The sequence below is a fragment of the Pelobates fuscus genome, chromosome 1, assembly GCF_036172605.1.
Source record: "Pelobates fuscus isolate aPelFus1 chromosome 1, aPelFus1.pri, whole genome shotgun sequence".
Taxonomy (NCBI): domain Eukaryota; kingdom Metazoa; phylum Chordata; class Amphibia; order Anura; family Pelobatidae; genus Pelobates; species Pelobates fuscus.
This window is the reverse complement of record NC_086317.1, coordinates 161,935,803-161,959,447: the sequence shown is the minus strand read 5'-3', so window position 1 is coordinate 161,959,447 and position 23,645 is coordinate 161,935,803. Positions and strand designations below refer to the sequence as shown.

The 23,645-nt window shown below is 42.5% G+C and overlaps 1 protein-coding gene across 1 annotated transcript in view; it reads right to left on the bottom strand.

Annotated features, from left to right (window-relative positions):
• RAB7B (RAB7B, member RAS oncogene family) overlaps positions 1-23,300 on the bottom strand; it is a 38,038-nt gene extending 14,738 nt beyond the window's left edge. Inside the window, exons 1-4 of the mRNA XM_063444354.1 lie at positions 23,088-23,300; positions 15,804-15,862; positions 12,690-12,816; positions 5,800-6,015 (exon numbers count right to left, since the gene is read on the bottom strand). Coding sequence (XP_063300424.1) covers positions 5,800-6,015; positions 12,690-12,816; positions 15,804-15,856 — 396 coding nt within the window. The 5' untranslated portion in view covers positions 15,857-15,862; positions 23,088-23,300. The remainder of the gene's footprint in view (positions 1-5,799; positions 6,016-12,689; positions 12,817-15,803; positions 15,863-23,087) is intronic.
• Positions 23,301-23,645: the final 345 nt, after the last annotated feature.

Here is a 23,645-nt window from a genome sequence, read left to right as displayed (position 1 = left end):
ATTAGGCAAAACTGGTAGATTAGGCTAAGCATTCAACACAAAATATGCAAACAAAATAACCAGAGTAAGGATGACAGTGGGATCGTGGTGCATTACCACTATTGTGGTTTGGTCTGTCAGTCCCGGCCATGAACTTGTCGTGAGTTTTATGTCTCTGGGAGCTTTCACGGTGGGTTGTCGGAAGTGGGGCTGAGTCCAGGACGTCTTGGAACAAACGTTTTCGCTTTATCAGGGTCCCACCTGTGTTGTGGTTTGGTGGTCTCGGGTTGTGCCGTGGGGTGCCTGGCATCCTGAGGCAGGCCCAACTTGGGTAGTAAGTCCTGTGCTCCCTGCAGGTCATGAACCTCATGGGTGGTCTTGCCCTTTGTTATCAGCAGGGTTCGGTTGAGGCGCCATCTGTATGTTATGCCTCGTTGCTGGAGGAGCGTAGTGATTGGTTTGAGCGATCTTCTCCATGCCAATGTACTGCCAGATAAGTCCGCAAAGAAGGTAAGTGACATGGATTCAAAAAGGTATTGGGCATGATTTCCTGTTGCCGCCATGGTTGCCGCTCTATCCTTCCTCCGCTGAAAGCGGATTATGGTATCTCTGGAGGCCGCTGTTGTGGCTTTGCCCGGTTTGGGGATTCTGTGGACGCCGTCCAGGCTGATGGCTTTGGCTTGCCGTGATGGTAATAGCGTTGCCAAGAGTCGTCGCACAAAGTGTGGTAGTTCCTCCGCAGGCATATTGTCAGGTATTCCCGTACCTTTAAGTTGGTCGCTCTGTGTGCGTCCTCCAGTATGGCGAATCGCCACTCATAAGCCTCTGTTTTACTTTGTAAACCCCTTATCTCCTGTTGCATGGAGGCAATGTGGGTCACTGTGGTGGCTGAAGTGTCTTCCAGGTTGCCCAGTCTCCTGGTTATGTCCTGGAGGTCTGTGCGTAGGCCCGCCATTTCCGCTTAAAGCGTGGTCTGTAGGCCTGCCAACAGCGCTTTGAGCACCACTGTTGTGACTGGTGCATCATCAGGGTTCAGGGGCTTGGAGGTTGGTGCCGGTTGGCCGGGGGTGTTATTTGTGTCCTCTCCCTGGTCGAAGTCGTCCGACAGGTCAGAGTAGTTGTCTGGGTAGTCGGCCATTTTGGACCCGGTCGCTCCGTATGCCTGCTTCCACATGGCTCCGATGTCGAGGCCAAGTCTGGGCTGTTCAGGCTTTTGTTTCTTGTTTTTGCGTCCCATGTTGATTCCGCTGCTGTGGCTTAGTTTTTTAGCCATTTTGGATGGTTTTTTTTCTGGTCAAGTTAGGGTATCTTTAGTTTAAATCGCTGGAGCTGCAGTGCCATGCAACCTCTCCGCTCTGCAGCTTGACTCCGCCCCAGGTGAACTGATTTTTTTTAGCTTTCACCTAGCGTAATATGGGCCTCCTGTCTTCAGTAAAATTTTAGCTTTATCTAACTGTAGCGACAAAAAGACCCAGTTCTATTAAGACATGCGGCTAGTACTAGCACACCACTTTATTAGCACACCTGAAGTACTGATTACTAACTAGCCATGTTGTTTGTTTGTTTTTTGCCGATTTCTTCTTTCCTTTCAGTATAATTGGATAGTTTTTTTCCAAACAAGAATTTTCTTCACACCTGTTTCAACAAGTTTTTCTTCACTCAAGAAATTAGTTAGAGTTACGGTTTCTGTCTGTTGATTTGCATTTATGTAGAACCTCGCAGTCAAAAAAGAAGACTTTGTTTCTGTGTTTAGCTGTGATTGGAGGATTTAATAAACCGGATACCTGCAAGTTACCTGTATTTTATATGCTTCTCTTTCATGTTTGTTCACACTGTAATATTTCTAGGTTGTCTGAAATTTGAGTAGTAAAGTAAGTTTAAGCATAATACTCGCATCCTGTCTTAATAAAAGTGTGTTTTTACGTCACTAAAGTTTAAAAAATACATTTATAATTGTGTGAGGGGCAAAAAATAAGGCCGTATAAGAATTAAAAGGGAAATAAGTCGGTTGGGGTGTGCTGGAACCGACATCGTGGTAGGCCTGTAATAAAAGAGGGCCCACCCATGAGGTGTAATGAAAGTATAGAGAGGGAGTGGAGGGTGGGGACATGCAAGTCGCTAAAAAACGTACAGGACGGAAGAAGGTGAGTAGGGGGGTTTAAATAGGGTAACATGCCCCTCCCACAACTGCAGGCCAAGCCTTTACATTTGTGTGAGGGGCAAAAAATAAGGCCGTATAAGAATTAAAGGGGAAATAAGTCGGTTGGGGTGTGCCGGAACCGACGTCGTGGTAGGCCTGTAATAAAAGAGGGCAAAAAACTTGGATAGTTGTCAGAAATGAAAACAATCAACAAAACCTAATTGCCTAGCTATATGGTAATTGCCAAGCAAGTAAATAGTTGCCCGGCGCTTTAACCGGCACTCTTGATTGTGCAAGCGGAAGTAAGGTATGTTAAACGTGTTGGCCCTCTAGGGTAGACTAAGTGTGGGGGTAGAGAAAGTAAACAATAGACTGCATGGATAGGTGAGACTTCCTGAGATAATGCTACAAGAAGGATGTGGTGGCTGTGGGAAAGTATGTGATACCCAAAAACTGAGGAAGCAGGTATAGCGGCTCAAAAACTAGATTACATAGTTGAAGTGACTAGTTCCCACCAAGTACAGCCTTACTGACATTTGTGTTTAAAAACGGTTGATCCAAAAGAAGGCGAAAAACCCAGTTTGAAGCGCTGCCAATTTGCAACAAGCTGGGAAAAAATTCCTTCTTGACCCCTATAATGCCAGTCAGAATTTCCTTGGATCAAGCAGCTATTGCCCTACATTGAAAGTTGATGCCCGGTTCGTAGTGTCAGGCATTTAATAGGTCTGATAGAGGTTGAGATACTTGGATGTTAATGTGAAATCTGTAAATTTGAAATTTACGGAACCTAAAACGCCTTGAGTATAGTATGAGGACATGAAACTGCGTATGAATGGTAAACCTGTACAACATGTGGGGTTGTAAACCGGATAGGTAGAGCTGATGCAAGTTAGAGGTGGCAAAAGAAGCAAAACCAAAAACCACAGACAATATAGCAACAGGAACAGTATCGGTATACGCGAAGAAGGAGCCTCAAAAAGGGGAAGAAGGCCCTAACACACCACCGCGAGTGTGGAAAAAGAGCCAGACGTGAAAAAGATGACGACCACGAGCTAACAAGGCTGGCAGTCCGTGGTCGGGCCCTAAAACGCAGGGAATGGCGGCAGCTATGGGAGAGTAGGAGTAACCGAAATGCCACAGCGCGATGAGTACCAGACCTAGCCAGATAGCTCAGGCGGAGAAAACCAAGCCAGTCACCGAGCAGCGGAGACCTAATAGAAAACAAGACGAATAAACAGCGCATAATCGACCCAATGTGCGCGTGTGGGTGAATGTATGTGTGCGTGCTGGCAAACTAGCTAATGCCAAAAGGCGAAACAATTAAAACTAGGTTTGGTGACAGGTGAGGCCCTGCTAGATGCCAAGCGGCGTGAGAGGCTCTATCTATGCATTGGCGCGAGGGGATAACGCGGCAACTGAACGTTGTGGCGGGGTGTTGGCCTCTCGGTGACAGTTAAACATAAGATAGACTGGGAGTGACAGGTGAGGCCCTCTCTGTGTCACAATGCGAGGCGACTAACTATGATTTGGCCCGAGGGGCGTAGTACCTCCGAGTATGAGGATGGGTGTTGGCCTCACGGGACCACTAACCTAAGGCGAAGAAGCCAGGAGGAGTTTACAACTAGTGGGCACCTACGACCCTGACAGCCAGCCGCAGCTAACTTAGGATGTATCGTGGGATGAAAAAAACAAACAAAAAAAACAAAAAACAAATTTGCTGTTAGTAAATATGATCGTGGCAAATGTGGTTGTGGTTGTTTAGTGAATACCCCACCTAGACCATAATAATTTAAAATAGATAAGTCAGACAGCGAGTCCAATACACCATTATAAGCTAAAAAGTGTTTATGCCCTGTATGCAAGTGTTTATGCACTGTATGGTGAACTGATAACCCAACCGAAAAATAAGGCAAAACCAGCTCAGTAGAAAAACCACAACTCTGCTATTGTGGCTTAACATTGCAACCCGGATTCCAGTGCACCACAACTTGGTGGTAAGAGGAGAAAGGTGAAAATAAAAACAAAACAAAAACCACCCAAAAAAAAAAAAAAGTGTAACCGTGTAAAATTAGAATTGCAAATAATAACAAACACTCATTAATCATTAGTATAAAGACAGAAAATGAAAACGATGATGAAGATGATGTAAATGATGATGACACGACAAGGAAACAATTTATAGTGAAGACGATCATGAATGATGCCACAGGCAGACAGAATCCAGTCCGACGGGAATCCACAGCAGTGTCTGTTTCCGAATAGACAGAGGAAAGGCTCCTTAAAGGGATATTACACCCAACAGACATGCTAGTGGAGAAAATGCAATAAATATCTGTATTGTTCTTGCATGCCAATAATTGTGGAAACGTACGGGACGGAAGAAGGTGAGTAGGGGGGTTTAAATAGGGTAACATGCCCCTCCCACAACTGCAGGCCAAGCCTTTACATTTATGTTTCGTTAACTTATGTTTTGCAAGCGAATGATAATTTTAAGTACTATTTTACTATTTACCTGCAGGTCACCCCCTGTTATTTAATAGAGACTGTGCAGCTGTGGCTAGACAGTCACTAATTTATAGTTACAGTGAGCAGCAACTGGCTGCTGTTTGGTTGATATGCCACCACCCGCTGAATGGCAGGTGGGTTCATAAGGGAGGTTAGAAACCTCCTTTGTAGTTATTTGTGGGCTATATTGACCTCCATACACTTTTTTTATTTTACTTTTAAGTGGGGTGGCTGGCTAGATCAATCTGTCCAATCTATGCATGGTTAACTTTTGCGTCGCTAATGGTTTCTTACAGAAACATTCCTGTCACCATAACAACTTGATGTAGATGCACTCTTATCTTGAGGGGTTAAGTTGTTCTCAAACTGTTTAACCCCAATGGTTGCCTCTAGCACAATCTCAAGGTCGCCTATGTGGCATCCAACTTCTGAATCTAAGTCACAGAAAGCGCAGAGTGCCGTCTGGCATGGGGTGCCATTGATTGGCTATCAGCCAATAAGTAGCTACCCATTCATAAAAAAGCTACATATGTGGGGTCATTGAGATCGGCGCTGGATGCAACCTCTGGGGTTAAACCGAGAACGGTTTACCCCTTAATTATTATTATTATTATGTTATTATTTATAAAGCACCATCAAATTCCGCAGCGCTTTACAATGGGTGGATGAACAGACATGCAGTTGTAACCAATAATGTAATTAATGTAACAATGCACCTGGGGCCTCCTGGCACCATAACAACTTAATTTAGATAAAGTTGTTATGATAACGGTTTATGCATTGGATGGTTTTGGAGTTTAGTGAATTACCCTGTATGAGTGTGAGTTTAATTGGGGAAGCTAATTCTGCTACCTTTTTAGCAAAGACTTGTTTCACTTGTTATATTTCGGAGCCCATTTATGGGGGGTAAAATTTTCCTTTTTAAGTGAAATTAGAAAGATATATTTTATTGAATTATTGACCATATTCCTTCTAATCATACAGTTCACAACATTAGATGTTTGGTCTACAGTTTTTGTTCTCTGTTTAACTTTTTTGCCCTGTTTCTCTGTTTTTCTACATTACATCTTTGTTTGCATCCAGCCTCATATCAGCTTCATTCTGCGATCAGGCTACAAAGAATAGGTCTCATTGCATAAATAAGACGGGTAAGCAATATATTATTTGTTGCCTACCTTTCTCTCTGTGAGGTCAACTTTATTCCCTAGAACGATAATTGGAAAATCTGTAACCGGTGCATGTAGCTTGCTCAGAAAGTCCTTTCTCCACTGCTCAAGACATACAAAGGTATCTTCATCTGTTACATCATACACCAAGAAGCAGCCATCAGAACCCTTGTAAAAAGTAGACACCAAGGACCGGAATCTCTCCTGTCCACCTGTGTCCCAGATCTGCAAGAGACAAGCATGGACGTGTTCCAGGCTGCTAATGTTAATAATTCCCCAGCCTGCAGAAAATCAAACATTTTTTTAATTTTGTTTCATATACATAATATTCGCTAGGTTGGTAACTTCAACACTCCTGACTATCACATTTCTTTTCTGACTGCTAAAGATTATTTTTCCATTTCTGGTTATTAATGTGAAACTATTTCAAGTGGCTCTATTCCCCTTCCACCCCCTCTACCAAAAACGATGAATTTCTTTTACAGATTTAAATAAAATCTTTATGAAATACTCATAAAGACTGTGTTGGAATTTCACTGGAATTCCAACCAAATCAAAAGAAAAATAAATAATATGGACTATTTTGTCTTATCTATCTTTCCTACACTTGACAAAGCTTGATAAAAAAAGTCAGAGCTACCGCTGTCAAACTTTTTAAAGCCCCCAGCCATCACTAGTTATAGCTGCAGGAGGAAAGGCAGTCTTTGGAGGCTTCCACGGTCTTGTGCATCCTCAATAGACATCAGTGTTTCACTATCACACAAATGCGTGACCCAGGGGCGTATTAGCCGCAAGGCAAACAAGGCATTTGCCTTGGGCGGCATTTTCCAGGGGGCGGCAAAAAACGCCGCCCCCAAATGCCCAGGGCAAATGCCATGTTAGCCTTGCGGCTAACTGAGCTGCCGGTCGGGCTGATGGGCTGGGCGGGCGGGTCGGCAGGTGGCTGGCGAGGGAGCTCTTCCTTTGAGCTCTCCGCTCAGCTCCCTCGCGCGCCGCAGAGTGAGGCTGGGAGCCGGAATATGACATCATCTTCCGGCTCCCAGCCTCACTCTGCGGCGCGCGAGGGAGCTGAGCAGAGAGCTCAGAGGAAGAGCTCCCTCGCCAGCCGCCTACCCGCCACTGGACCACCAGGGAGGAAGAGACCGCCCCCCAGCATTCCCAAAGGTAAGGAGGCTGGGGGGGTAGGTTAAATGAAAAAAATATATATATATGTTAATGTGTGTGTGTGTGTGTCTGATTGTGTGTGTGTTTGTCTGACTGTGTGTATGTGACTGTGTCCGTATATAGGGCCACATTTTATTATATCTGTATATAGGGCTAAATGGTATTATATCCGTATATAGGGCCACATCATATTATATCAGTATGTAGGGCCATATGGGGGGGGGGGGGGGGGGGGGGGGGGGGGGAGTATAAGAGAGATGCAGATTGCATAATATTGTATAAACAAGTGGAAAATTAAATTACATTAATCATTCTTGTTAGAGCCATCAGTGTTCTCAGGGTACAGCGTTGTGGTGGTGGTGTAATAACTAACAAGATATATATATATATAACACTTCATTCTTGTCTTAGAGACCTTGAAATTATACATATACAGATTGCATATAGCAACGAGGTACATACTTGTCAAATTAATGAAGAAAAGTGGAGGAATATAGTAAAATAGATATATTAGGAAAAAAAACTGATACATATAAATATATATTAAAAAAATGTCTAGCATATAAGTCTGAGATCTAAGAGTTGAGTGTTGAGATCTCATTGTTTTGATAAATTCTAGTTTTGGCTTATTTACATGTGACTAAGTGAAAAAGCGTAATCCAGATGCAGACCCCCTGTTCGCCGGAGCCCAAACAAGCCGACAAGTTTGGGCTTATCAAACTTCTCATGCCAAGAGTACTTGCTGACATTTTGGCACAGGGCTGCCTTTATGGGTGTATCACTCCTGTATGCCCAAATGGCTTTGTGTGTGTTTGTCTGACTGTGTGTATGTGACTGTGTGTGTGTGTGTGTGTGGGTGTGTGTGTGGGTGGGTGTCTGACTGTGTGTGTGTGTGTGTGTCTGACTGTGTGTCTGACTGTGTGTGTGTGTGTCTGACTGTTAATGTGTGTGTGTCTGTTAATGTGTGTGTGTCTGTTAATGTGTGTGTGTCTGTTAATGTGTGTGTGTCTGTTAATGTGTGTGTGTCTGTTAATGTGTGTATCTGACTGTGTGTGTGTCTGACTGTGTGTGTGTCTGACTGTGTGTGTGTCTGACTGTGTGTGTGTATCTGATTGTGTGTGTGTGTCTCTGACTGTGTGTGTGTGTCTCTGACTGTGTGTGTCTGTTAGTGAGTGTGTGTGTGTGTCTGACTGTGTGTGAGTGACTGTGTGTGTGGGTTTATGTCTGACTGTGTGTGTGTCTGACTGTGTGTGTGTCTGACTGTGTGTGTTTCTGACTGTGTGTGTGTCTGACTGTGTGTGTTTCTGACTGTGTGTGTGTGTGTGTCTGACTGTGTGTGTGTCTGTTAGTGTGAGTGTGTTTGCCTGTGAGTGTGTGTGTCTGTTAGCTAATGTATGCGTATCTGTCAGTGAATGTGTGTGTGTGTGTGTATTTAGAAGGCGGGACGGCGGGGTTGGGTGGGGGTGGCGCGGGGGGGGGGGGGGGGAAAGGGGCGCCTGAGTTTTGTCCTGCCTAGGGCAGCACAAAACCAGGATACACCACTGGCGTGACCTCAGCACCTTAAGTGCCAGGAGTTGAAGAGGATCCTGCTGAAGAATATGGCGTCAGCCCTGAGGGATAGCTTCAGATAAACTTCCTCTGTATACCTACTCCAAGCAGAGCAGTCAACACTGGCAAACTTTGCAAAAAAGGCAAAGATCTGAGTAGGTAACAAAGCTGTTTTAATTCTGAAAATCATTATCAATTTCACAAAGACCCATATTATCTCTTTTTTTTACGGGGGCAATGCATGAACCAGACCTCTCTCTTTTACAGACATCTCTCTCTTTGCTGTCTCTGCAGAGTTGAGGTCACGTGTATGCGTGGTCTGTGGCTCAGCAGACCTGTGGCTAAAAATTGGGAACCAGCCCATGAATTGCACTGTCATAGTGTCATGAAAATTAACTGCTACTGACAAAAGATTGCTTTTGCTTTTCAATGTTTTACAGATTAATGGAAAGAGCATTAGAAATGAACTAAAAGGCAGCCTGATACTCTAGCAGTAGTAATGATTGAACATAGATGAGGCAATCAGTCATGTCCTTTATGTTTTCCAGAACACACACCACTCCTTCATAATGACGGGTAGCACATGAATACTACCCTTATCCTTCAATGCCCTGCAGTATTTATGTGTCGCAAGAGTTATCATTGGTTAATTACTTGATTTTCTACCTACAACATGTGATTTTTCATACCACAAAACAGCAACGGTCTTTCTTGTGCTGCTTATCATTATGTATAAGTATGAGGTGGTAGTAGGAAGGAGTTTGGAGTAGAGCCTCGATGTTATCTGAAGTCATGTAAGCAACAAAAAGCAGGAAGACAGAAGATGGATAATACAGTGAAGTATATAGACTGTAAGCTCGTTAGAGCAGGGCCCTCTTCAACCCTTCGTTTCTGTAAGTTTTCTTGTAATTGTCCTATTTATAGTCAAATCCCCCCTCTAATAATATTGTAAAGCGCTACGGAATCTGTTGGCACTATATAAATCGCAATAATAATAATAAAAGTACATAGTACAACTATTGTATAAAATAGATGCACTTAAAGAAAATTGAGCTGGAGTGGTGCCTGACAGTCATAGCGGAGAGTCGTGTTTCTCTGGGGCTCCTCCACAAGCTTGACAATTAACGCAACATACAGCCCCTTACAGCTCAATCAAGGCAGCAACCGAGTCTACATCGACTCCTGACCCTGCTGTTGGTCAGTGACTCGTTGGAAGCCCAACTGCTACACTAGTGAAGGCATGCAGCCTTGTGTGCACCAGGCGGGAGAGGCGGACGATCTTGGAGCTACTCGGCAACGGCTCCCGTGAGGCAAGTGCCCCGTTACCCCCCTTGGACCGTCGGGGGTGATCATCAAGGTCCACTCCAGGAGGACTACTCCCACTTTGAGAGAGATGATGGCGGAGCCAAGCGGGACAACAGCAGACCCAGAGAATCTCCTGTCATGGCGGACACCACGTGTCTTCGCAGCCCTCTGGATCTCCACTCTGCACTACAGACCAGGTTGGAGGCTGTCCTCAATGCCTTTTGGCTCAAGCTGGAAATCCGAGCACTTCAACATGCCATACCGCAGACAAGCAACCATTTACCTAAGAGGCGCCCACACATGGCAAAGAAAAAGCCTGAAGCTCACACCCGGAGGGGGTTCTCGCTGGGAAGGCGCGACAGACCTCAAAACCACCCCAGCACAAGGATAAACAAAGAAAAGTATTGCTGGGACTTAATGCTGGACCTCACCAACGGTTTGCAAGACCCCTGGAAATTTCGACCCGACAGGCGGAACTGCTCTTCCTAACAACTCCTGTGCCCGGAGGCCTGAAGTAACGAGCCATGCTGCTGGACTGTGTGGTGCACATACAAGGCATAGGCTGATGATGGGGTCTAGCACCATAAGCTGTCCGTCTGGACACAGACTACTTAGGCTACTCTGCTTGCATTTTACAAGTTCAATATCCCTTTCTCCTCCTTTCTGGGTAGCAATTAGAGAGGACCTTCTAGGGCATTCAATCTGCTTATTACTAGTTATAGCCATATGCTCTAACTTGAATTCTATTAGTATGTATTTTCTCATGTGAGGTCAGATAATGTGTCTGGTCCACACTTCAAGTTTCCTATCTTACCTCCTGCTTCACGCTGTTGTTGTTTAACCATGCTTCATAAAACCGCTATATTTTGTACCAAACTTATACATAACCGAATGCTTGTCTCCCTAACCTTGAATACTAATCTACCCACTACTGAGACCTGTCAATTACGTCGAGCATGTTTATCAAATATAAATCAAAACATGTGCAATTTCCTATGCCACTGTTTAGCCTGTATATATCCATGTACGCTGTGGTGGCATTTAATGTTGCTCTTTACTCACCTGCACAACAAAAATAAAAAAACTGAAGAAAAAAAAAAAAGAAAAGAAAAGAAAATGGAGCTGAATAACTCTTATGGGATGCCCTTGAATGGCATAAACGTGTCAGTGTTATTTTTAAATACTTTGTTTTATCACTTTATTGTTTTATTGTACCCAATAAATATAGATATTTTATTCTAACTATCCTTGACCATCCTGTATGATTTTGGGACTCCACGAATTTCCTGGACTTCATCATCCACTGTGGGGAGTGTACCACCAGAACCTTATGTAGTGAGCAAAACTTTACTTTGCTCCAAAGCTAGTAAGTGAATTTTCATTTACCTCACATACAGTATACATATATAGTTGTTTTTTACATATACCACGGAGAAAGCACTGGACCAAAAACGCATCCTTAGAGTGCATATCATATCACTCCACGTTGTCTAAAGGAGTTATACACTAGGCTTCAATAAATGTGAGTATATATCTATCTACCTATTTTATAATGCAAAAGTATTACAAACTACTGCCCTATTTAGTCTCCATCTTTGTATTCCGTTTCATATTACTGGGCCATCTACAAAGACACACTATATATTGTTAAACGCGGATTACATTAAACGCATCCCATAGGAGCTATTTAGCTCCATTTCTTGTAAGTGCATCTCTTTTCTCTTTTATACTCCAGCTGTACTATATAAATATATACTATATTATTCACCTTCTGTCCTGTTCTTTGAGGTCAAATCAAGGCGCTACTTCCAATTCCTTTCTACCACTACCTTATAAGTAATATGTGTTTAGGATATTTGGTGGAGAATCATAAACTTACTCCAGGCAGCTGAGCATATCAGAATTAGAGGTTATGGTACGTGTCCTCATTGGGACAGGGATGGAGTACAGAGGGCAAAGCCACACCTCCCAACTTCGGCATCTATAGAATTGGGACGCCGGTGGGAGGGGAGGCAGGTTTGCCACCTCCTTTACTAGCAGGTCAGCCTGGTGTGAATACACGACAGGCTGAAAGGGCTCAACATGCCAGTGCTCGACAAATTCCAGGTGCCAGGTCACAATAGTGACTAGGAATTTTGACATGGTGCATAGGATTTGTCCGTTTGTTCAGCTGAGGCAGTTGGCCAGCCGGCCGCCAAGGAAGCGTGGAGGTGGCCGTGCAAGGGAGCAGTAATCTTTCCGCCCTTCTTGCTCTGCTCCCTCACACGCCCTGCAGTGATACAGGTATCTGGTATGTGACGTCAACCGGCCCCACATCACTAAAAAGCGTGCGAGGAAGCAAAGCAAAATGACTAGGAAGGTTAATAATGATTCTAGTGACTATAGTGTCCATTTAAGAATTGCATTTTTGTTGATGAAAATGAAACCAGTTATTTAAAAAAAAAACTAGCCCCTAACTTTTTTAGCTGGCTCCTAGATTCCAAGCAAATTTGTCAAGTTCTGATATAGCAAGCCTACTGAGGGCAGACCCTGCAGGGAGAACTGTTTAGTGCTCTCTGCAGGGTCATAGTGCCTTGAACACAGCGGCACACCAGGGAACAAGGGTGGGACAGCGGGAGAGGACTCAAAAATCGGACTGTCCCAGAATCAAGACAGTTGGGAGGCATGGGGTAAGCAGGCAGAACAGGTGATCTGGTAAAGAGGGGTTCATAAAAATAGACGGCAGTATCACATTCCCGGGGTGGCAACTAAAGCTCCCACCCCCCCTTCATCTTAAAACTTCCTTAGTCAACACTGCAATCTATTTCATTCTCCGTGCCAAAAGCAAACTTTGAGCATGTTCTGTAAAATGAAAGGTATTGCCTGGCATGCTGTAATCTCACCTGTAACTTCATGCAGGTTTTGTCCAGCTTGATGGTCTTAGAAATAAGTTGGGCACCAAGAGTGTTCTGGTAATCATTCTTAAAACATTTGTGCACATATTGATTTAAGAGGGATGTCTTCCCTGTTCTGTTAATGTTGAAATAAAAGGAAGATAATTAGAAATCTTAATATTATTTGTTAGTTATATAAGTATATTGTACACTATAAAGTTAGAAACTTAAAAGATTTAATAGAAACTCTGAGCACCCTTATGGATAATGTGAATTGTTTTAATGGGGTCTGTAAAATAAGAAAATCACATAAGTAAAATCTACACAAAAATTTGTAGACTTGGCGTTAAAAGAAAAAAAGAAAAGAAGGAAATCAATTTAAAATGTTGTCAATCAGTGTAATAATGCATAATATATGTGTGTTTATTCCCATCCTAATGGCCATTGGTTTATTAGTATACTTCTCTTTTGGGGATCATTCCCGAATGACTATCCTCAGGTCACCAACATGTGGCAACCTGAACCGGAGTAATGGGGATTTTAACTCGCTATATTGTATGGCTGGAACTTTTTGCCATAGTAGAATTATGTTTTGAGATTGTACACAAAAATTAGTAATTAGTTACATTCTGTATTGTAGGTATGTTACATTTCTGGAGGGGATTGGAGAAAGAGAGAAGTCTGAGTGCCATTTGGAATTGAGAAAATTAGCTAGTGTCACTGAATACCCTGCACGATCAATTCACTGTATAAAAGGTCTCTACTCTTGGACTTTTTGTGGAAAAGTCAAGCTCAAATTTGCGCACTGCAACAAAACACATTGCAAAAAGTCAGATAATGTACGATTAAATACTAAAAAATTCCCAATACTCATAAACACAGCTCTTGAGAGTAAAAGGACAGAGGTGTTGCCTTTATATTATCTAGTGCAGGCATAGGCAACCTTCGGTACTCCAGATGTTTTGGACTACACCTCCCATGATGTTTTGTCAGCATTATCGGTGTAAGAGCACAACATCGCGGGATGTAGTCCACAACATCTGGAGTGCCGAAGGTTGCCTATCCCTGTGTGGGTTCTCATTAAATATCAAATATCAAGAACTGGACCAAGAGGGACGATATTATTCTAGTCTGCAAAATAAATAATAAAACATTTACATTTGTAGATCTCTGTGCACCAAATAAATCCCCACTAAAATTAATTTCAAAAGTATTAGAAAGAGTTGATCACATCAAACAAGGGATAGTTTTAATAATGGGTGATTTTAATTGTGTATTAGACCCATTAACAGGTAGAAGAATGCCTAGAAAACAGAAAATGAAGGGATGAACCTTTAACAGATTTCAAAACCTGTTAAAAGATATTATCAGAGACATTTCACCCCTCGGAATCAGATTTCACGTGTTGCTCTAGAACATTCAACTCCTTTTCTAGAATTGATTTTGGGAAACGCAGCCATGCTTTAGTAGACAAAAATAATTGAAATTTAAGGAACACAAACATGTTAGTATTAAAAACAACATCTAGCCCCCTGCCCCCAATTGCCCTCCAGTCTGCTTCTGCTGGCTCTGCCCCTGATCTGCCTGCTTGGTCGACATCATTAGAAGTGTTGATAAAAAGCCAGGGGAAGGGATGTATTGGCTAAGACTGTCAAAGAGGCAGATTAGGGGCAGAGCAAGCACAAGCCAAACACAGCCCTGGCCAATCAGCATCTCTTCATAAAGATGCATTGAATCAATGCATCTCTATGAGGAAAGTTCAGTGTCTCCATGCAGAGGGTGGATACACTGAATGGCTGTGCTGCACACTGTTCAGCACTGCCACAGAAAACACCTCTAGTAGCCATCTAAGGAATGGCCACTGGAGTTATCTCTAGGCTGTAATGTAAACATTCCATTTTCTCAGACTAGACAATGTTTACTGCAAAAAGCCTGAAGGGAATAATTAATAAATAACACTGCCTAGTAGATATACCCCAAATTAAAACATTCATGCTTTTAAGTATGCATTGTTTAATTGGGGTTTCATCTAAAAACAGCTTGCAAAAGCTATAGATCTCTTGCCTGCTGCCTTTGCAAACCCTCCCCTTCTTCTCTCGCCCAGACTTTCTGTGGCTGACCAGTCACAGACTCCCCAAAGTAACTCAATTAGAAGTCTTTGCAAGGCAGGTGCTCTAGGCAAATGCCTGCCTCTTGAGGCATCTCCACTGAGCTAATCAAATCAGGAAGTAACAGGCCCAGGACCAGTTGTCAACTTGAAAGGAAGGGGGTGTAACAATGTTAAAGGGTTACTCCATCCACCATGATCACTTTGCTGTTATTAAGTGGTAATGGTGGTAGAAGCAGGTATATGCAGTATTGAGTTATCTGTATGTATGTACCAGAAGTTAATGACAGCCCCGGCACACGTGATTTAGGCAGCCCAAAACACTGTCCTGGGCTACCAAATGTCAATTCTGTGCATACTGGCGACAGGCATGATAATCGTGTCCCTTGCCGGCTTGCAAGGGGAAGATTGCTCTCTTATCCCTCCCTCCCATCCACTGTGTGCTCACTGCCAACGTTAAAGAAACAGGAAAAATTCTTCCTCCCTCCTCACTCACACTCCCTCCCTCCCAGGCTCACATTGAGTTCATGCGCTCTGAGTCGGCAAACTGGTCCAATCACAGCTATCTCTATGGCTGCCCTGACTTAACAAAGAGGCGTTGAAAGCAGAGCTGGGAGATTCGCTTTCCAATGGAATTCACGTAAATAAAAAACAATTTTATGGCAAAAAGGGAGGTGGACAATTGGTTTAGTGCTCACAGGGGATTATGAACTTGATAAATATATTGTTTAACAAAGAGTTATAGTAAAACTTTAATTTATAAAAGTGCCAATTTCTGTTGAAATCTGATAAGATTTTTAAAAAGAGTGCACACTCCTCACACACAAAGCATTTCAGCGAGCTAAATTGTTCCTTTAAATGATTGTCTTATTTATCGATTGTACAGAGCTCCGGAATATGTTGGCACTATATAAATAACTGTAATTGTAGAAAAACTAATGCTTAATATAAATATTGACATTTTCAGAGATTATTTTAGAATACCACAAATTTTACAGTTTCATACATGTGCTTACCCCAATGGTCCAATAATGTTAATTTTCAACTCCACTTCATTCTTGGAACTCATGAAGGTCTGAAAGAGATACTGTAAGTTAATGTGCTATAAAAAAAAGTATTTATGGGGATAATCTTACCAACCTGTAATTGTTTTTTTCAGGGAGTATCAAATCATTTTGGTTTGGCCTACACTTTGCAACCCACCACGTTATCAATTGACATATTACTGTTTAGTGAATAAAGCAGTAAATATTACCAAGGAACTCGAGACACTACATGGATATCTGATATTCTACATAGTGTAAACTCTGCCATTACTTAAACTACACAGACACATTTTAATATGTTTCTCTGACTTACTACCAATGTGTTTGGCACAGGTTCACCAGGCCACACCTAAACAGTTCAACTACAAAAAAACTAAATCTTTTCTTTTCAGTATGCATTTCTAGAGAGTGAATCACCTCCAGATGTTAGGAACTATAGCTATTTGCTTCCTGAGAATTGTGGAAATCAGTCTTGTACAGCCTCACATGTCAATGGGATCGATTATCTTCATTATAAAAAATAAAAAACAATAAAAAACTATTTACTAAATTGGGAATTGACTAAGAAAATGGATTCAGAATAGCAAATATTGAGTTGAAAAATTATTCCAATTCAACTTTAATGGCTTGAAATGTAAAGTCCTCTGGTCATATTCCGACAATCCTGTGTGAATAATAACCATGCATATATAGAGTTGACTGTGACTTAATAATTTAGGCTCAAATAGCAGAAGTTGATCGTCTTTCCAACTTGTCTGCCATATCGCCATATTACCACTAGCCATTAGCAGGTAAAATTGAGCCCTGGGGAGTAAAAATGTATCCCTAGTGCCAATTTAGAGTCTGGATTGTATCACAGGACATGGCATTTTAAGATATATATAAATATATATATATATACATACACAGTATCTCACAAAAGTGAATACACCTCTCAAATTTTTGCAAATATTTTATTATATCTTTTCATGTGACAACACTGAAGAAACGACACTCTGCTACAATGTAAAGTAGTACATGTACAGCCTGTATAGCAGTGTAAATTTTCTGTCCCCTCAAAATAACAACACACAGCCATTAATTTCTAAACCGTTGGCAACAAAAGTGAGTACACCCCTAAGTGGAACTGTCCAAATTTGGCCCAATTAGCCATTTTCCCTCCCCGGTGTCATGTGACTTGTTAGTGTTACAAGCTGTCAGGTGTGAATGGGGAGCAGGTGTGTTAAATTTGGTGTTATCGCTTTCACACTCTCTCATACTGGTCACTGGAAGTTCAACATGTCACCTCATGGCAAAGAACTCTCTGAGGATCTGAAAAAAAGGACTGTTGCTCTACACAAAGATGGCCTAGGCTATAAGAAGATTGTCAAGACCCTGAAACTGAGCTGCAGCACGGTGGGCAAGACCATACAGCAGTTTCACGGGACAGGTTCCACTCAGAACAGGCCTCGCCATGGTCGTCCATGGAAGTTGAGTGCACATGCTCAGCGTCATATCCAGAGGTTGTCTTTGAAAAATAGAAAGTTGTGTGCTGCCAGCATTGCTGCAGAGGTTGAAGGGGTAGGGTTCAGCCTGTCAGTGCTCAGACCATACACTGCACACTGCATCAAATTGGTCTGTGTGGCTGTCGTCCCAGAAGGAAGCCTCTTCTAAAGATGATGCACAAGAAAGCCTGCAAACAGTTTGCTGAAGGCAAGCAGACTAATAACATGGAATACTGGAACCATGTCCTGTGGTCCGATGAGTCCAAGATACACTTATTTGGTTCAGATGGTGTCAAGCGTGTGTGGCGGCAACCAGGTGAGGAGTACAAAGACAAGTGTGTCTTGCCTACAGTCAAGCATAGTGGTCAGAGTGTCATGGTCTGGGCTTGCATGAGTGCTGCCGGCACTGGGGAGCTACAGTTCATTGAGGGAACCATGAATTCCAACATGTACTGTGACATACTGAAGCAGAGCATGATCCCCTACCTTTGGAGACTGGGCCGCAGGGCAGTATTCCAACATGATAACGACCCCAAACACACCTCCAAGACGACCACTGCCTTGCTAAAAAAGCTGAAAGTAAAGGTGATGGACTGGCCAAGCATGTGTGGGGCATCTGTGGGGAGCACAAGGTCTCTAACATCCACCAGCTCCGTGATGTCATCATGGAGGAGTGGAAGAGGACTTCAGTGGCAACCTGTGAAGCTCTTGTGAACTCCATGCCCATGAGAGTTAAGGCAGTGCTGAAAAAAATGGTGGCCACACAAAATATTGACACTGTGGGTCCAATTTGGACATTTCCGCTTAGGGGTGCACTCACTTTTGTTGCCAACGGTTTAGACATTAATGTGTGTGTTGAGCTATGTTGAGGGGACAGCAAATTTACACTGTTATACAGGCTGTACACTTACTACTTTACATTGTAGAAAAGTGTCATTTCTTCAGTGTTGTCACATGAAAAGATATATTAAAATATTTACAAAAATGTGAGGGGTGTACTCACTTTTGTGAGATACGGTGTAAATATATGTATATATATATATATATATATATATATATATATATATATATATATATAAATATACCATTATGCCAATAAAATAAATGTTATATGGATCTGAATAGGAACGATTGTGTCAAGGCACACATGGTCATTAATACAAACAATTACAGTATAGATACAAAAATAAACAAATAAGTGCTTTTGCTGCATGGTTCAAAAACAAGTGTTTCATTTTACTCTCCCTTGGGTTGCTCCAACCATAAACGAGTGTTTCATAAAATTCTGCTTTTGGTTAGAGTAATCTTTTCTGAGGTGGTAGGTCCCCCTCTCTTTACAAGTTTAAACGGACACTAGAGGCACCCAGACAACTTCAGCTAATTGACGTGGTCTGGGTGCACTGACCCAGTACACAGACAACTTTAACCGCTGGTTGACGTTGGAGGAGTGGAGGCGGAGGGACTATGGCGCTGGACCTAGGTAAGTGACAGATGGGTTTTTTAACTGCTTATGCAGAGCGCGGAGGGGGATGAGGTGGGCACTATAGGGAGCTTTCTTTCCTTGGCACTATAGTGGTGGGCACTATAAGGAACTTTATTTTCTTGGCACTATAGTTTCCCATTAAAGGATTGACCGCTTCAGGGATTTGTCTGATGTCTTTATTTGCAGCATTTCTCTTTAACACACTGCACATACAGAGTTTAACCCCTCTGCTGACAGTGGTGTAACTTCTGGCAGCATAACTGGGACATCATTAGCTAGCCCAGAACATGGAAAACAGACTGGCTAATGTGAATTCTGTGCAAAAATGCCAGCATGCAGAACATGCTGGTGACTGATATAAAATGGCTGCACAGCCCCCCAACCCCCTTCCTTGCCGACCTTGTCCTTCCTTCCCTTTAGACCGCACTCCCTGACATTCTTCCATTTTAGCGAGTGTGAATAACAGCACAGGAGAATCGGGATGAAGAATTTAGGTGATGAGAAGAAAGGCGTGTTTTAGCTTTTTTCTTTTTACTTCTTTGGAAAGGGTACAAGGATAGAAAGGGTTACTTACTTTAATAAAAAAAACAGTGTTTGCTAGAAACACTCTATTGTGGTTGCAGTGACTATTTAATGCTTCACACATAACTTCTCGCTTGATTGTGACTCTCTGCTAGGGGGCCTTGAGGACATCAGCAAATGTGTTTTTTATTTAAAGAATTATTCAGAATTATTACAGGGTTGATGAAAGAATAGGGGAAAAAAACTAAACAAAAAATAACAAGTGAATCACACATTCTTTGTATTCAAACAATGAAAATGACAGAAGACTCTCGTGCAGAGGGTGAAATAGCATGTTATGACAATGTTCTTAAGCATAAGTTTATACACGAAGATATAATGGGTGGGGTGAGACCTGCCCATGCTACAATAAGTAAACCTAAGTGGTTCAGCAATACTGAGTTAAGGAAAAAATGAAAAAGACCGTATTGCTGCATTACTTAATATTTAAATAGTAATGCTTAGTGGGTGATTTCCCTCTGATACCCTGATAAACTCAACATGCAATACAGCCTAAGCATCATGGTAGGTCATGTGAATACCTTCCCTGTGGACATCTAGAGTTACGAAGTAGTACTGCAAAGTAGGGAACAGTAAGAGTGTAGGAGAAGTGACTGGGAAGAGATAACACAAACTCCTAACTCAAAAACCCAGCTGGTATCTGTATATCCGTTAGAAGATCTTAACATTCAATATCTTTCACAAGGTCTTTCATTTGTGGTTAAACCAACTATGAGTGTTGTAGGCCCTCTTTGCCATCTTGGCAACTAAACAAAAAAAAAACAACCAAGGATACCATAGGAAAGTATGCTTTTCCAATAAAGTGATCATTGCCTCAGCTGCATCTATTTCTCCGCACCTTAGGTAGCAACAGTTGAGTAGAAAGAGTGTGGCATGGCAGTACGAAGGAAAGTGAAGCAGGGCAAGACTGATTTCAGCTTATGGTTACATAACATATTATATTTCAAACTCAGATGACACCCCCTCCACACATAAGCTATCGCTTGGAGGCTGGTCTACAAAAAAGAAAATTTCATCTGCGTATGCAGCTAATTTATGCGCAGTCTGGACAAATTGGAAACGTTTAATATTAAATTATTAAATATTTTATATATAACTGCGGCAGTTTGCACACAACAGCGGTTTCAGTCAAAGGGCAAATAATATAGGAAATAATGGACACCCCTGTAAGGTTCTATTGCAGTTGAGCAGCACCTGTGATAGGGTGACATTCTCTCGGACCCTCGCATCAGGTATTGTATATCCATCCTCTCGGTTTGTAAGTTAAACACGTGTTGCAGAGTTGCAAGCATGAAGGACTCGACTCGACTCAAGACTTGTTGTTTGAGATGAATCTGGGTTGCATTCCTTCTCTCTTTCCAGTCAAATCCGTTAATCGGACATCTGTACATTCGTCAATCTTTAGTCCTTGACTTAAAGGAACACTATATAACGGAACAAAGATGTATTCCGGACTCTATAGTGTTAGAACCACCATTTAGGTGGCTTGCCCCCCTTAAAAGGTAAGAAAACATACCTTATATCCTGCGCTGCATGGGTCTTCCGACACTGGCCCTGCCTCCTATGACGTCATATTCCAGCTTCCGCGGCATCAGCAAATGGCGCGCAAGGTAGCAAAGCAGGGAGGTCACAGCTCCCTCGCCGCCTCTGTATGAAACACAGCCGAACGCCTCCCAGCAGCCCCACTGGACCCCAGGGAGAGGGGGAACACCAGGTAAGCCGGAGTGGGCGTTTGGGGGCGGCATTTTTTACCGCCCCCTGGTTAGTGCCACCCAAGGCAAATGCCTAGTTTGCCTTGGGCTAATTACACCCCCCCACCCCTTTCCCCGCACGCGGTACTGCGGTTCGCTGTGCCGCACATGGGGGAAAGGGGTGTGTAATTGTCGGCAGATTTTAACCTTTTTCGGCCGAAATGGGATAGTCCCATTTTCAGCAGAAATTTCAGTGCATCCCTAGTTAAAACCCCTTCAGTCACTTACCTGAATCCAGCACCGATGTCCCTCAGCGCTGGGTCAGGCTTCACCCATGCTCCTACCCTGTCAACAGAAGGAGCTGGGGGAGACCTAATGTGCATGCGCAGAAATGGCCGCGCGGGCATTAGGATTTCCACATAGGAAAGCATTATTCAATGCTTTCCTATGGGGATTCCGGTGACACTGGAAGTCCTCATTATTATGTTATTATTTATATAGCGAAAGAAAACAGTAGTATACCAGCTAATTATGAATAATAAATCTGCCAAATTTGAAGGGGTTCCAGGTGAACCACACTAACACCCAAAGTGATAAAACAAGAAGCAGAAAAGTGGAAAACACCTTCAAATATTATTTATATAGCACCAACAAATTCCGCAGCGCTTTACAGTGGGTGGACGAACAAACATGTAGTTGTAACCAGACAAATTGGACACACAGGAACAGAGGGGTTGAGGGCCCTTCTAGTGAGATTACATTCTAGAGGGAGTGGGGTAAAGTGACACACAGCGTCATTTAGGTGACCAAAAGTAACCTAAACAGAGAGAAAAATAAATAGTATTTTATAACATTTTATCTCATACAAATACAGCTTTGTTTGTCCTTCCCATTGTTTTCTTATAGTAATTTTAAGTTGTTAGCGAGTTTTTTTTTTAACATTCTAAAACAGTTTTACTACTTACGATGGGAGTTGAGGGGGGGCAGGACACTTCTGGAACCATAACCACTACAGTGCACTGTAGCGGTTGTGACCTTTGGAGCATTAGCTTAACTTGTAACTTCCATCGTATGACTCATAGTAAAAAAGGAACATTTAATTTTAAAAACACATATATTTACATTTATTTCTAATGTTAGAGTGTTCCTTTAAAATTAAGTTTCCTTTAAAGAATAGTTTCTGTTATTGTTGCTTGTAACCAACACAGTTAGCCAAGAACCCTCCCTTTTACTGTGTATGGTAAACCACCATAACAAAACCGGCTCCTACAGCAGGACAGATAAACACATTCAACTACCCGGAGGCACATGCATCCCTGTGCCTTTTCACATAGCTTCTACAAATAGAAGTTTTCTTAAAGGTACATCACGAGTTTACAGTACAACTTGAGGGATCACAGAATTCTTCTTAGAGAAAAGTTTGGTGAGTGAGGCATGGTATATGATACATATTATATAGTTAGATATAGCATTATTATAGGGTGTTACATATAGTACAGAGTTGGATTAGCTAATATGAAATCCAATAACTGCATTACAGCCTGTTGAACTAGGGTGCTATATATACAGTAAAGCTTGCAGGCTTACATGGTTTAATTGAATGCAGCTTGAAGGGTTATGTGTCCCATATCGTTAGTGTACAGTTTGAACAATTGAAGAGTTAATATGCAATACAGCTTGTAGAGACATATGATGCATTCTACAGAGTACAGAAGGCATTCCATGCAGGAGTCTGCCGGGAGAGAAGGCATTCCAACGTATAGTTTGAAAATACACACGGCATTCCATATAGAAGTTTGGAGATACAGAAGACATTCCATAGTTCAGAGTGCAGGGTAAACGACTTATATGCAGTACACGTTCCAGGGTAAGAGTGTGTTACAGTGCAGTCAGATGAAATAGACTGTTGCATAATACATGTCTTGCAAGCTTAGTGGGTGTTACATTACTGCAGCTTTAAGGCAGGGTTAGAAAGGGTTAATACAGGCGTGCAGCTTGCAGGGATTATACTCACAGAGTCCTGAGTGTGTGTGTACAGAAGGTGGCCAGACCCTTTCCTGGGAGCAGGGGTGTCTGTTAGCTGAAGTCAGCTGGAGTATATAACGACTGCACAGCATTCATGCATCACTCAGGGGTAAATAATACAGCATCTAAGTGGATCCATACCCCAGGCTCTCTCTAGCTCACTGTCTGTCTAGCTCTCACTCTCTCCGTTCAGTGTCCTTTTTCTCATACGCCTCCTTAGTAGGATGTGCCATAAACTGACATCACACAAATCTCCTGCACAATCGCTCTATCTCCTTCTAGTTCAACACCAATGGAAAGGCTGAGCCTGCTGATACCTCGCTCATCACGTGATTCCACCAGTTGGTACTGTCAGCACAACCAGGCAGACAAGCCATTGACATCATGAACGCCTTGTGATGACGTCATACCCATGTACCCCCCCCCCAGAGTTGCTTTTCAGTTAGAGTTACAACTATTTATATTTCACTTTCTTCTCCTGATATCATTAGTAATACCCCTCTTGTGTAACACTAGCCAACAAGAATAGAGAATAATTGGGAGAAAA